This window comes from Protomyctophum parallelum, assembly GCF_964188405.1.
Source record: "Protomyctophum parallelum genome assembly, chromosome: 6".
Taxonomy (NCBI): domain Eukaryota; kingdom Metazoa; phylum Chordata; class Actinopteri; order Myctophiformes; family Myctophidae; genus Protomyctophum; species Protomyctophum parallelum.
Window position 1 is genome coordinate 36438693 of NC_139701.1, and position 10167 is coordinate 36448859.

General features: G+C 41.2%; 1 protein-coding gene across 1 annotated transcript; it reads left to right on the forward strand.

The window, feature by feature from the left end:
* The first annotated feature begins 6794 nt into the window (after positions 1-6794).
* polr2eb (RNA polymerase II, I and III subunit E, b) lies at positions 6795-10117 on the forward strand. Its single transcript, XM_083767827.1, has 8 exons — positions 6795-6944; positions 7454-7628; positions 7752-7867; positions 8286-8366; positions 9091-9149; positions 9293-9371; positions 9631-9703; positions 9968-10117. The coding sequence occupies exons 1-7, from the start codon at positions 6888-6890 to the stop codon at positions 9694-9696; spliced, it is 633 nt and encodes a 210-aa protein (XP_083623953.1). The 5' UTR covers positions 6795-6887; the 3' UTR covers positions 9697-9703; positions 9968-10117.
* The last annotated feature ends 50 nt before the right edge of the window (positions 10118-10167 follow it).

A 10167-nucleotide genomic window follows, 5' to 3' on the forward strand; every position in this document is an offset into this window, starting at 1 on the left:
CTACAAGCCTATCCCGTCACACCAAATTGGTCGACACAGCCCTAAATGACACCTGTGGCATCATCATAGGATGCATCAAGACAACACCTGACCCTGTCCCAACACCTGTTTACATTCGAGGGTCGCCGGTCCTCTCGAACGGAACAGTTTAACGTCATGCCCAGGACGAAAAGATATAGAGAACACCAACATGACAAATAACAGCAGGAAGGCATGGGCCACAATCCACCGTCTTGGCAAAGACCACACCACCCATAATTCACAACGGTCACAGCAAACTCTATTGCATCACAACTGGTGTAGTTATGTGGGTCGGTGGCGGTGTTGGTTACAACTGTTGGCCACCAGTTGTGACCAAGACCGCCACCGACCCACAGGAGAATACCATCGCACAGTGGTATCAGACCAACCACAATCAGCCAGCCCTCAAACCAAACCCTTCGACCTAGAAGAACTTGAAACTGCAATGGGAAAGTTGAAACCCGGAAAAGCAGCAGGGATTGATGACCTACTGGCAGAAATGTTACAGCACCTGGGACCCAACGCAAAGACCTGGCTTGTGGGGATGCTGAACACATGCATAGCACAGAAAACCATCCCTTCTGTCTGGGAAAAGGCCAAAGTGGTTGCAATCCCTAAACCTGGCAAAGACCCATTATCCACAAAGAGCTACCGACCCATTTCCCTCTGCATCACCTACAAGGCTATATGAGAAGCTGCTACTCCAACGCCTTGTTGCCACTCATAGATACCAAGCTGACTAAAGACCAAGCTGGTTTCCGTCCCAGCCGCTCCTGTGCTGGACAGAGCTCAACCTCACCCAACACATTGAGGATGGGTTTGAGGGGAAACAAATAACTGGAGCAGCATTCAGAGATCTCTCTGCTGCCTACGACACTGTCCAACACCGCACAATGGTCAGGAAAAGCCTCCTCAACAACAGGCGCTTCTATGTCCAGTTAAATGACCAGAGGAGTAAATGGAAAGCCCAAAAGAACGGCCTCCAACAAGGTAGCGTGCTCGCCCCCCTCCTTTTCAATATCTACACAAACGACCAGCCACTACCCAATGCCTAATGCCAGCGTTTCATCTACGCCGACAACCTCTGCATTACGACCCAACAAGCAGACTTCCAGAAGATTGAGTCTGTCCTTGAAAGTGCCCTCCAAGAAATGTCAAGCTACTACAATACAACCACCTGAAACCCAACCTATAGAGAACACCTCACACACACATAATTTCCTTTCGTGGCCGTTTACATTCGAGGGTCGCTGGTCCTCTCGAACGGAACAGTTTAACGTCATGCCCAGGACGAAAAGATATAGAGAACACCAACATGTCAAATAACAGCAGGAAGGCATGGGCCACAATCCACCGTCTTGGCAAAAACCACACCACCCATAATTCACAACGGTCACAGCAAACTCTGTTGCATCACAACTGGTGTAGGTATTGGATGGAGCCCGCACACCACAGGTATAAGAAAGACGTTCTTTGTTGAAATACTGACAGCGTTTCGATCCATTTGATCTTCATCAGGTCATGTGTACACAAAACATACACTTTTATACTAAGGGAGTGCCCCCATTAAACAATCAAAATACCACATTTTGGTGCCCCTCCCATCACTGCAGGTGTGACACGTCAACCCTGAGTGAGTAGGTGGGGACCCAGACATATTGATGTAAATATAGTCTGTTCAGAAATTGTAGTGCCTCTCATAGAGCTTGTAGGTGATGCAGAGGAGGGAAATGGGTCGGTAGCTCTTCGGGGATAATGGGTCTTTGCCAGGTTTAGGGATTGCAACTACTCCAGCCTTTTTCCAAAGAGAAGGGATGGTTTTCTGTGCTATGCATGTGTTCAGCATCCCCACAAGCCAGGTCCTTGCGATAGGTCCCAGGTGCTGTATCATTTCTGCCAGTATGCCATCAATCCCTGCTGCTTTTCCGGGTTTCAACTTTCCCATTGCAGTTTCACGTTCTTCTAAGTCGAAGGGTTTGGTTTGAGGGCTGGCTGATTGTGGTTGGTCTGATACCACTGTGCGATGGTATTCTATGTGGGTCGGTGGCGGTGTTGGTTACAACTGTTGGCCACCAGTTGTGACCAAGACCGCCACCGACCCACAGGAGAATACCATCGCACAGTGGTATCAGACCAACCACAATCAGCCAGCCCTCAAACCAAACCCTTCGACCTAGAAGAACTTGAAACTGCAATGGGAAAGTTGAAACCCGGAAAAGCAGCAGGGATTGATGACCTACTGGCAGAAATGTTACAGCACCTGGGACCCAACGCAAAGACCTGGCTTGTGGGGATGCTGAACACATGCATAGCACAGAAAACCATCCCTTCTGTCTGGGAAAAGGCCAACGTGGTTGCAATCCCTAAACCTGGCATAGACCCATTATCCACAAAGAGCTACCGACCCATTTCCCTCTGCATCACCTACAAGGCTATATGAGAAGCTGCTACTCCAACGCCTTGTTGCCACTCATAGATACCAAGCTGACTAAAGACCAAGCTGGTTTCCGTCCCAGCCGCTCCTGTGCTGGACAGAGCTCAACCTCACCCAACACATTGAGGATGGGTTTGAGGGGAAACAAATAACTGGAGCAGCATTCAGAGATCTCTCTGCTGCCTACGACACTGTCCAACACCGCACAATGGTCAGGAAAAGCCTCCTCAACAACAGGCGCTTCTATGTTCAGTTAAATGACCAGAGGAGTAAATGGAAAGCCGAAAAGAACGGCCTCCCACAAGGTAGCGCGCTCGCCCCCCTCCTTTTCAATATCTAAACAAACGACCAGCCACTTGAAACCCAACCCATCAAAAACCCAACTATGCAGCTTCCACCTGAGGAACCGAGACGCAAAAAAAGAACTGAGCATCACAAACTCTCAAACCATACCCACCCCATGTAACTTGGAGTTACACTGGACAGTTTAACGTCATGCCCAGGACGAAAAGTTATAGAGAACACCAACATGACAAACCCTACACTTAAACCCTCTATATTTAATAAAAAACAATTCTGGACAGGAATCCTGTATTGCAGGGGTGCCCAAAAGGTACATCGTGATCTACCAGTAATCACAAAGGCTGTGCAGGTAGACCATATGGCATGCCCCTGTATATAATCTATCACTTGAATTAAGGTGACTTGACACCAGCTCAAATGTTGCACACAAACATCAGTAGCAAAAGTACAAAGTTATTGTGACAGTAATAATTGCTATAGTGTGTGTTCAGTAACAGGAATATTCCTGTCTCTCCAGCTCTTTAATAAATAGAAAAGGGTTTAATCAGGAGTTGTAGTAGCCACAGGATAATCTAAGCGGTGGATATTGCTCTTGTCTTCATGTCTTTATGTATGTAAATTGTCTTGTTGTTTGTGTCAAATGCGTGTATATGTGTTCTGCATATACTTGGCTGCTGTGTTGCAAGATAATGGGAGTTACTGATACTATGGGAGTGAATGGGAGTGAAAGGGAGGTACTGTTACTATGGGACTGATACTATGGGAGTGCATGGGAGTGGATGGGAGTGAATGGGAGGTATTGTTACTATGGGACTGATACTATTTGAGTGAATGGGAGTGAATGGGAGGTACTGTTACTATGTGACTGAATGGGAGTGAATAAAAGTGAATGGGAGTGAATGGGACTGAATGAGAGGTACCGTTACTATGGGACTGTCACTCCCATTCAGAGTGAAAGGGAGTGAATGGGAGGTACTGTTACTACTATGGGACTGTGTTTAACAAAAAACTGGAGAGACCGGGAGACCTCTGTTACTGAACAAACACTATAGCAATGATTTTGTCACAATATAGAGCTATTTAACACTGTTACTGAACACACACTATAGCAATGATTACTGTCACACTATAGAGCTATTTAACACTGTTACTGAACGCACACTATAGCAATGATTACTGTCACACTATAGAGCTATTTAACACTGTTACTGAACACACACTATAGCAATGATTACTGTCACACTATAGAGCTATTTAACACTGTTACTGAACACACACTATAGCAATGATTACTGTCACACTATAGAGCTATTTAACACTGTTACTGAACACACACTATAGCAATGATTACTGTCACACTATAGAGCTATTTAACACTGTTACTGAACACACACTCTATAGCAATGATTACTGTCACAATACAGAGCAATTTAATTTAGGTAACCAAATTGACCCCAATAGTAGATCTTTACACTCTCAATAGTTCAATTGTTGTTAAGCATCTGCTTAATTTCCAAAAAACTACACAATTAGAGAATGTAGAAGATTGCTACTTTTGATCCTTGGATTTTATAATGCTGATTGTAGCATAGCGATAGTGGTTAGTGACTGAGCTTTGTTAACATGAGTGCCCGGGATCGTTTCCCACCAATTTCAAAGAATGTTTGTTGCTTCGTGCCAATTTTCACAGAATGTTTGTCCTTTTACCTACCAGACAATACTCTTCTCACCTCTAGTCGATTATTTATTCAGCGTTTGAGCCACGGACCAACATTTGAGGCCATCTAGTCTCTCAGACCCATTTGAGCCACTGACCACCATTGTGAGAGTCTATTAATGTGAAATGGTGGTCCGTGGCTCAAACATGTTATCACTTTTGAAGTTACTTGTTGTGTTTAGATATGTAAATACTACTCTTTAAAGCCGTGTTTCGGTAGTCGAGTGGGTACTGTCGACGGTTAGTAAACATTGAGGTCGGGCATAGTTGTTTATAAACCTTCGACACTAACCATTCGGCTACTGAAACACTGTTTTACAGTTTCGTACAAACATCATATATAAACATCATAACAAGTAACTTCAAGTGATAGACGTTTGAACACACAAACAACAACAGCGTTAAGTATTAAATAACATTTATCACTTACTTGCTCCGAAGACCGATGGTGACGTGGCACTTCCAAACAAACACTGACCAAACCTACCTCCACGCGTCTCTTCCGTATTTGAGGGCGGCGGCACTTCCTTCCGGTGTGAGGCCACGCCCGCGAGATTTAACCGCGAATCTATATTGTAGTCATATTGTAGTCATATTGCCCCTACGTTACATCCGGGTCCCTTGGTCCCATCCGCTTCTAATGCAAAATAGCTACATATGAACGCGTGAATCTTTTTTTTTTTTTTTACAATAACGTTATTTGTCAGAAAGGAAGCCATTGAGGGTTAAAATGGGTCTTAATGCTTCCAACTCATATAACTGTCACCAACAACACTTTTAATGATATTACATGAAGCAGACAGCCCTGTGATGAAACCTTTAGCATTACACTGTGGTTAATACGTTTTATTCACAATGGAATGTTATTGTACTCTTAATATATCATGGTGTAGCACAGCACAGTAGATTCATATTTCAATCGATCTGGGATGTTAAAATTGTGCAAAACTCTGTTCAATGAATGGCCTCTTCTGCTACATTAAAATTACTAAACATTAAACGTTACTTATACCTGTTATTGAGACTCCTATAGAGCATGTTGACATGGATAGCTTGGTTAGTAGTATCTCTGTTAGTTAATGCAGTTTGATTGATTCAATTAATAGCCTATTCTATTAGACAAAAATGTAGAACAGTAGTGTCATAGAGTGGAAAATGCCATTTGGTTTAATGTCACAGAATGCAGTGCCACGTAGAGCAGCATGATATAAATGGTTAACTTTATAGTGTGTTCAAAAATGGCAGATCTGCAAGTTCAGTGTCTTGAATGAGATGTGCTGTGAGTTTGCATATCTGCTATTGTCCAGCATAGGACCGTTGCACAGTGAAGTATAGACAAGGCTTTAGGATTTATAAGTCGTTTTTAGAATATAATAGAATATTCACTCCAGTGAATAGCATTTATCCATTTAGATAACTTTTTGATGTTATTTAATTACTTATTTTTTACACAGAAACATAATGTGTGTCTTTACAATAACTGTAATGTAATAATAATACTAATAATGTAATGTAATAATTATTAATTAAATAACCTTATTTTATTCTGAAGGCAACCGGATGTCTTAAATTAGCTAGCTCTCAGACAGGAAGTTCTAAATTAGCTCAAAAGACGGAGCCCATCAGACTAGCGTAAGCTTCTTACATCCGCTTGGTAGTTTGAAAAATAAAAGTCAAATATGTTACAATATGAAGTTTTTTTTTTTTTTACTTAACTATTAAGACATTTGTCATTATTTGCACATATGGCTTACAGTTTCACTGTTTTTTATGGCCAACATATCTCGTGCTTTCCTTACATTGAATCAACGCTGCCTGCTACTTTCCCCCGTCTTTTTCTGAAAAACATAAAATACGCCTTTATTTTGAAGTCCATTGATCGGAACTTGGAGTCAATGCTTACTTATTACAGTCAGTGACGTTAGGTTACTTGAGCTGGAATGGCGTGTAGAATGATTGATTGATTGAATGAATACCAATCATAACAAAAGTACATAATGTTTGCTTTAAGCCCACATTGAATCTATCAAAATACACTTTCATTCATATGTTGTCCTCGCCGTGTCGTGGTGCGGCTATTTACTTAAAATAACGTTTAATTACGAGATGCACACACACACACACACACACACACACACACACACACACACACACACACACACACACACACACACACTTCAAAAATAATGAATTCATCAAATATGTTAGAGTTAGATTTCTATTTTCTATTAATCCTTTTTTGTTTTTGTTTTGGGATCTCAGTCGCACAGTGATGATGACACAGACAGATAAACGTCATCAGTTTGCGACGTTAGACGGAAACGTGAGTGAGAGAGAGTAGCACATCACAGAGAGAGTTGAATAAAAAACGGATTTAATAAAAGTCCACATCATACATTCACCTGAGAGGAGATGGATGACGAGGAAGAAACATACAGGCTCTGGAAAATCCGTAAAACAATCATGCAGGTGCGTCGTAAAAACAACTAAACGTCGTTTAGCCCCGTGCTGTTGTGTGAATGAGATTTCATTACGAGCTGTAGGGTAGCTACATCAAGTAATTTAGATCTATTGATTGATTGAAGTATTAACAGTTTGAAGAATTACAGTACATTTCAAGCACAACTCAATACAAAAAACTTAACTGAGTGGACGACCCAATAAAGTACACTTGAACGTTTATCTAACGTTCAAATATATGAATACAATATACTTAGTTTTAAAGTTGAATTGACACATTAAAGTACCATTGCAGGTATTATTCATCATCACATTTTATAATAAGAAATGTGTCTAATCAGGATTGTGCTGATCTTTTGTTAGCTCCGTTTGGAACCTACGCTGCTACGCTTTATCTCATTTAGCTCATCTCGGAGCTAAAGCGTAGCAGCGTAGATATAGAGGTTCCAAGAAACGGAGCTAATCTTTTGTTTGCTTCGTGCACTGCTAAACCAACCTGCTGTTGTCTCTGCTTTCAGCTGTGTCATGACAGAGGCTATCTGGTGACCCAGGATGAGTTGGACCAGACTCTGGACGAATTCAAGAGTCAGTTTGGCGACAAGCCCAGTGAGGGTCGACCCAGACGGACAGATCTCACTGTGCTGGTTGCACACAATGATGACCCCACTGACCAGATGTTTGTTTTCTTTCCTGGTGGGTTTATGGCCAATTATTAATGCCAGAGGGCAAATGTGACAATTTTAAACGAAGTCGTTTAATATCCAGCAAGAATATAACAGTCAGTGTTGTTGTTAATAATGTCTCTTCACCTATCAGAGGAGCCCAAGGTTGGAATCAAAACCATCAAGATGTACTGTCAGAGGATGCAGGAGGAGAACATCACACGTGCCATCATTGTTGTTCAGATGGGCATGACGCCATCAGCCAAACAGGTAAATCAATGATAAGCCATGTATATTATAGTTAATATGTAACTCATTGAAGTCAACTTTTATGTAATTTGAATTGACTTCTATTGTACCAAAGAGAGAGGCCTTGACATAAAATGTTTAAGCACCACTGATATAGCAACATGTGTTTTTCAGAAAACCTAGGATTTAGAAGACATATTTAGAATACTATATACATATGGGCAACTATGCTACACTACACCAAATCTTTGCCAAAAAATAGCCAATTTGCTCAACGCTTTGTGTTTCAATGTGTTGTGAGCTTGTAGATCTGCTTTTATAATAGGGAGGGACTCTAGCGCTTATGCATTGGGGTGGTGGGCATATTGTAATTGGCACTGACTGTACTTTAAGATTACTATTTGTCTAATTATTTCTGGGCATACATTTCTATATTCAGTCTCTGGTTGACATGGCCCCCAAATACATTCTGGAACAGTTTCTACAGCAAGAACTGCTCATCAACATCACAGAACACGAGGTAAACAGCACATTGTTTCGACCCTTTACTGCTCCCATTATGCTCAAATCTAGAATGAATAAAGAGGATGGTGCACGGAGGCGCGGCCTAGGCTCCTTGGGAGGTTTGCACACAGTGTAAACCGGAACTGCGATGGAGTGTTCCAGCAGAGGTGCTAGCATAGAGTATTAAGGTGCATGAGAGTTGCTGACCCGGAACTGAAATAATAAAAATGATATCACAAAAAGAGAATAGTACAAAGTAGATTTAGTTTTTATTTTAAAAAGTATATCAATTTCATAACTGTGGAAAATATGTTGTGTATAACAGACTGAAAGATAAAGGACAAGTACATTCACTAAATGTTCATGTTTTTGTATATTTTCTTTTGTGGATTTCCCATGTTCTTTAGTATGTGTCAAACTTTTATTTTTGTGAAATGACAAAGGAACATGGAGTCATGGATACTGTTCATTCAAGTGCTGTGGATGATACAAAACATTTGAAAAGGGAAGGGTGGCTGCTGTTTAATTCTCAACTGTTCTGGATCTCAGTATTTACATCACAAGTTATGAGCTTTAATCTAGCACCTCTGCTGGAACATTTCATCATCGCAGTTCCTGTTTACACTGCACATGTGCAAACCTCCCAAGGAGCCTAGGCCGCGCCTCCGTGCACCATCCTCTTTATTTTCTAGGCTCGAATAGGGAAATATATCTTAGTGACGCTGTTCTTTGTCTTTCAGCTTGTTCCTGAACACATTGTCATGACAAAAGAGGAAGTGGTCGAACTACTGGCAAGATAGTATCCTTTCACAGTTCATTCAAGAGGAAGGACTGATGTTATACATTTGTGCTTCACAACCTGATTGAGGTATTTACTGCTGCTACTGATATTTAACTGTACAAGCCAGGTATGTTTGATATTCCTTTACACTTAAACCTCAGCAAACTGAAGGAGAGTCAGCTACCAAGGATCCAGGCAGGGGACCCTGTGGCCCGCTACTTTGGCCTGAAAAGAGGACAGGTAACCAAACTGATGCAGTAGATCGCTTTCCCCCCTGCTGACATTATATACCTACCAACTTATTGCTTTCATAAATATGGATTAATTACCACTGAATTGTTTGAGGCACTGGGACCATATTAGCTAGTTTGGGCCATGGAGGTGCCTGTTGCTGAATAGTCTACTCTAGATGACCATTTAAACCTACCATATTATATCTAAAGTTGTCGTATTTAGGAGAAAATATAACTATGAACTTTCATTCACTTTCTTTTTCCAGGTAGTAAAGATCATCAGGCCTAGTGAGACAGCTGGGCGGTATATTACATACAGACTGGTACAGTGACAGCAAAGTGAGTATTGGATAGTTTGAATATATGTAAAGAAACAAATTAAGTTATTAAAGCCATGTATGCCTCAGTGAGTACCAGGAATACTAACGGTAGTAGTGCGTGCTACTGCATTCCCCCACATCCTATGTTTTAGACTAAAGTTAATCCAAAATGAATATAAACATGGGTCCTTTTACAACTAAACATCTCTTAAAGAATTTAGCAAACTAAATGTCTGGATCTGTTATGCTTTGTAAAAGATTTCTTTGCATGTTTTGTCCCCAGATATGTTTATATTCCTACTTCCTAGTTAAGGAAACTGAAGATGGAACATCACCTGTGGCTAATTCCTTAGCATGTCTCTTTATTTTCTATATTTAGTTCTGGTTCCATTTTTGTAATATTTTGTAAAATAAACGAAAAACTGAGTTACAAGACTGTTTTCACGAGTTCACTCCTTGGTTAGAAAATATTTTTGAAATGCC

Bases quoted from the DNA above. Each gene is read 5' to 3' on its own strand.
- polr2eb (XM_083767827.1), top strand. From the start codon at position 6,888: ATGGATGACGAGGAAGAAACATACAGGCTCTGGAAAATCCGTAAAACA. The intron at 6,945-7,453 runs GTGCGTCGTAAA...CTCTGCTTTCAG, and splicing joins TCCGTAAAACAATCATGCAG to CTGTGTCATGACAGAGGCTA. The intron at 7,868-8,285 runs GTAAATCAATGA...TTCTATATTCAG, and splicing joins TGACGCCATCAGCCAAACAG to TCTCTGGTTGACATGGCCCC.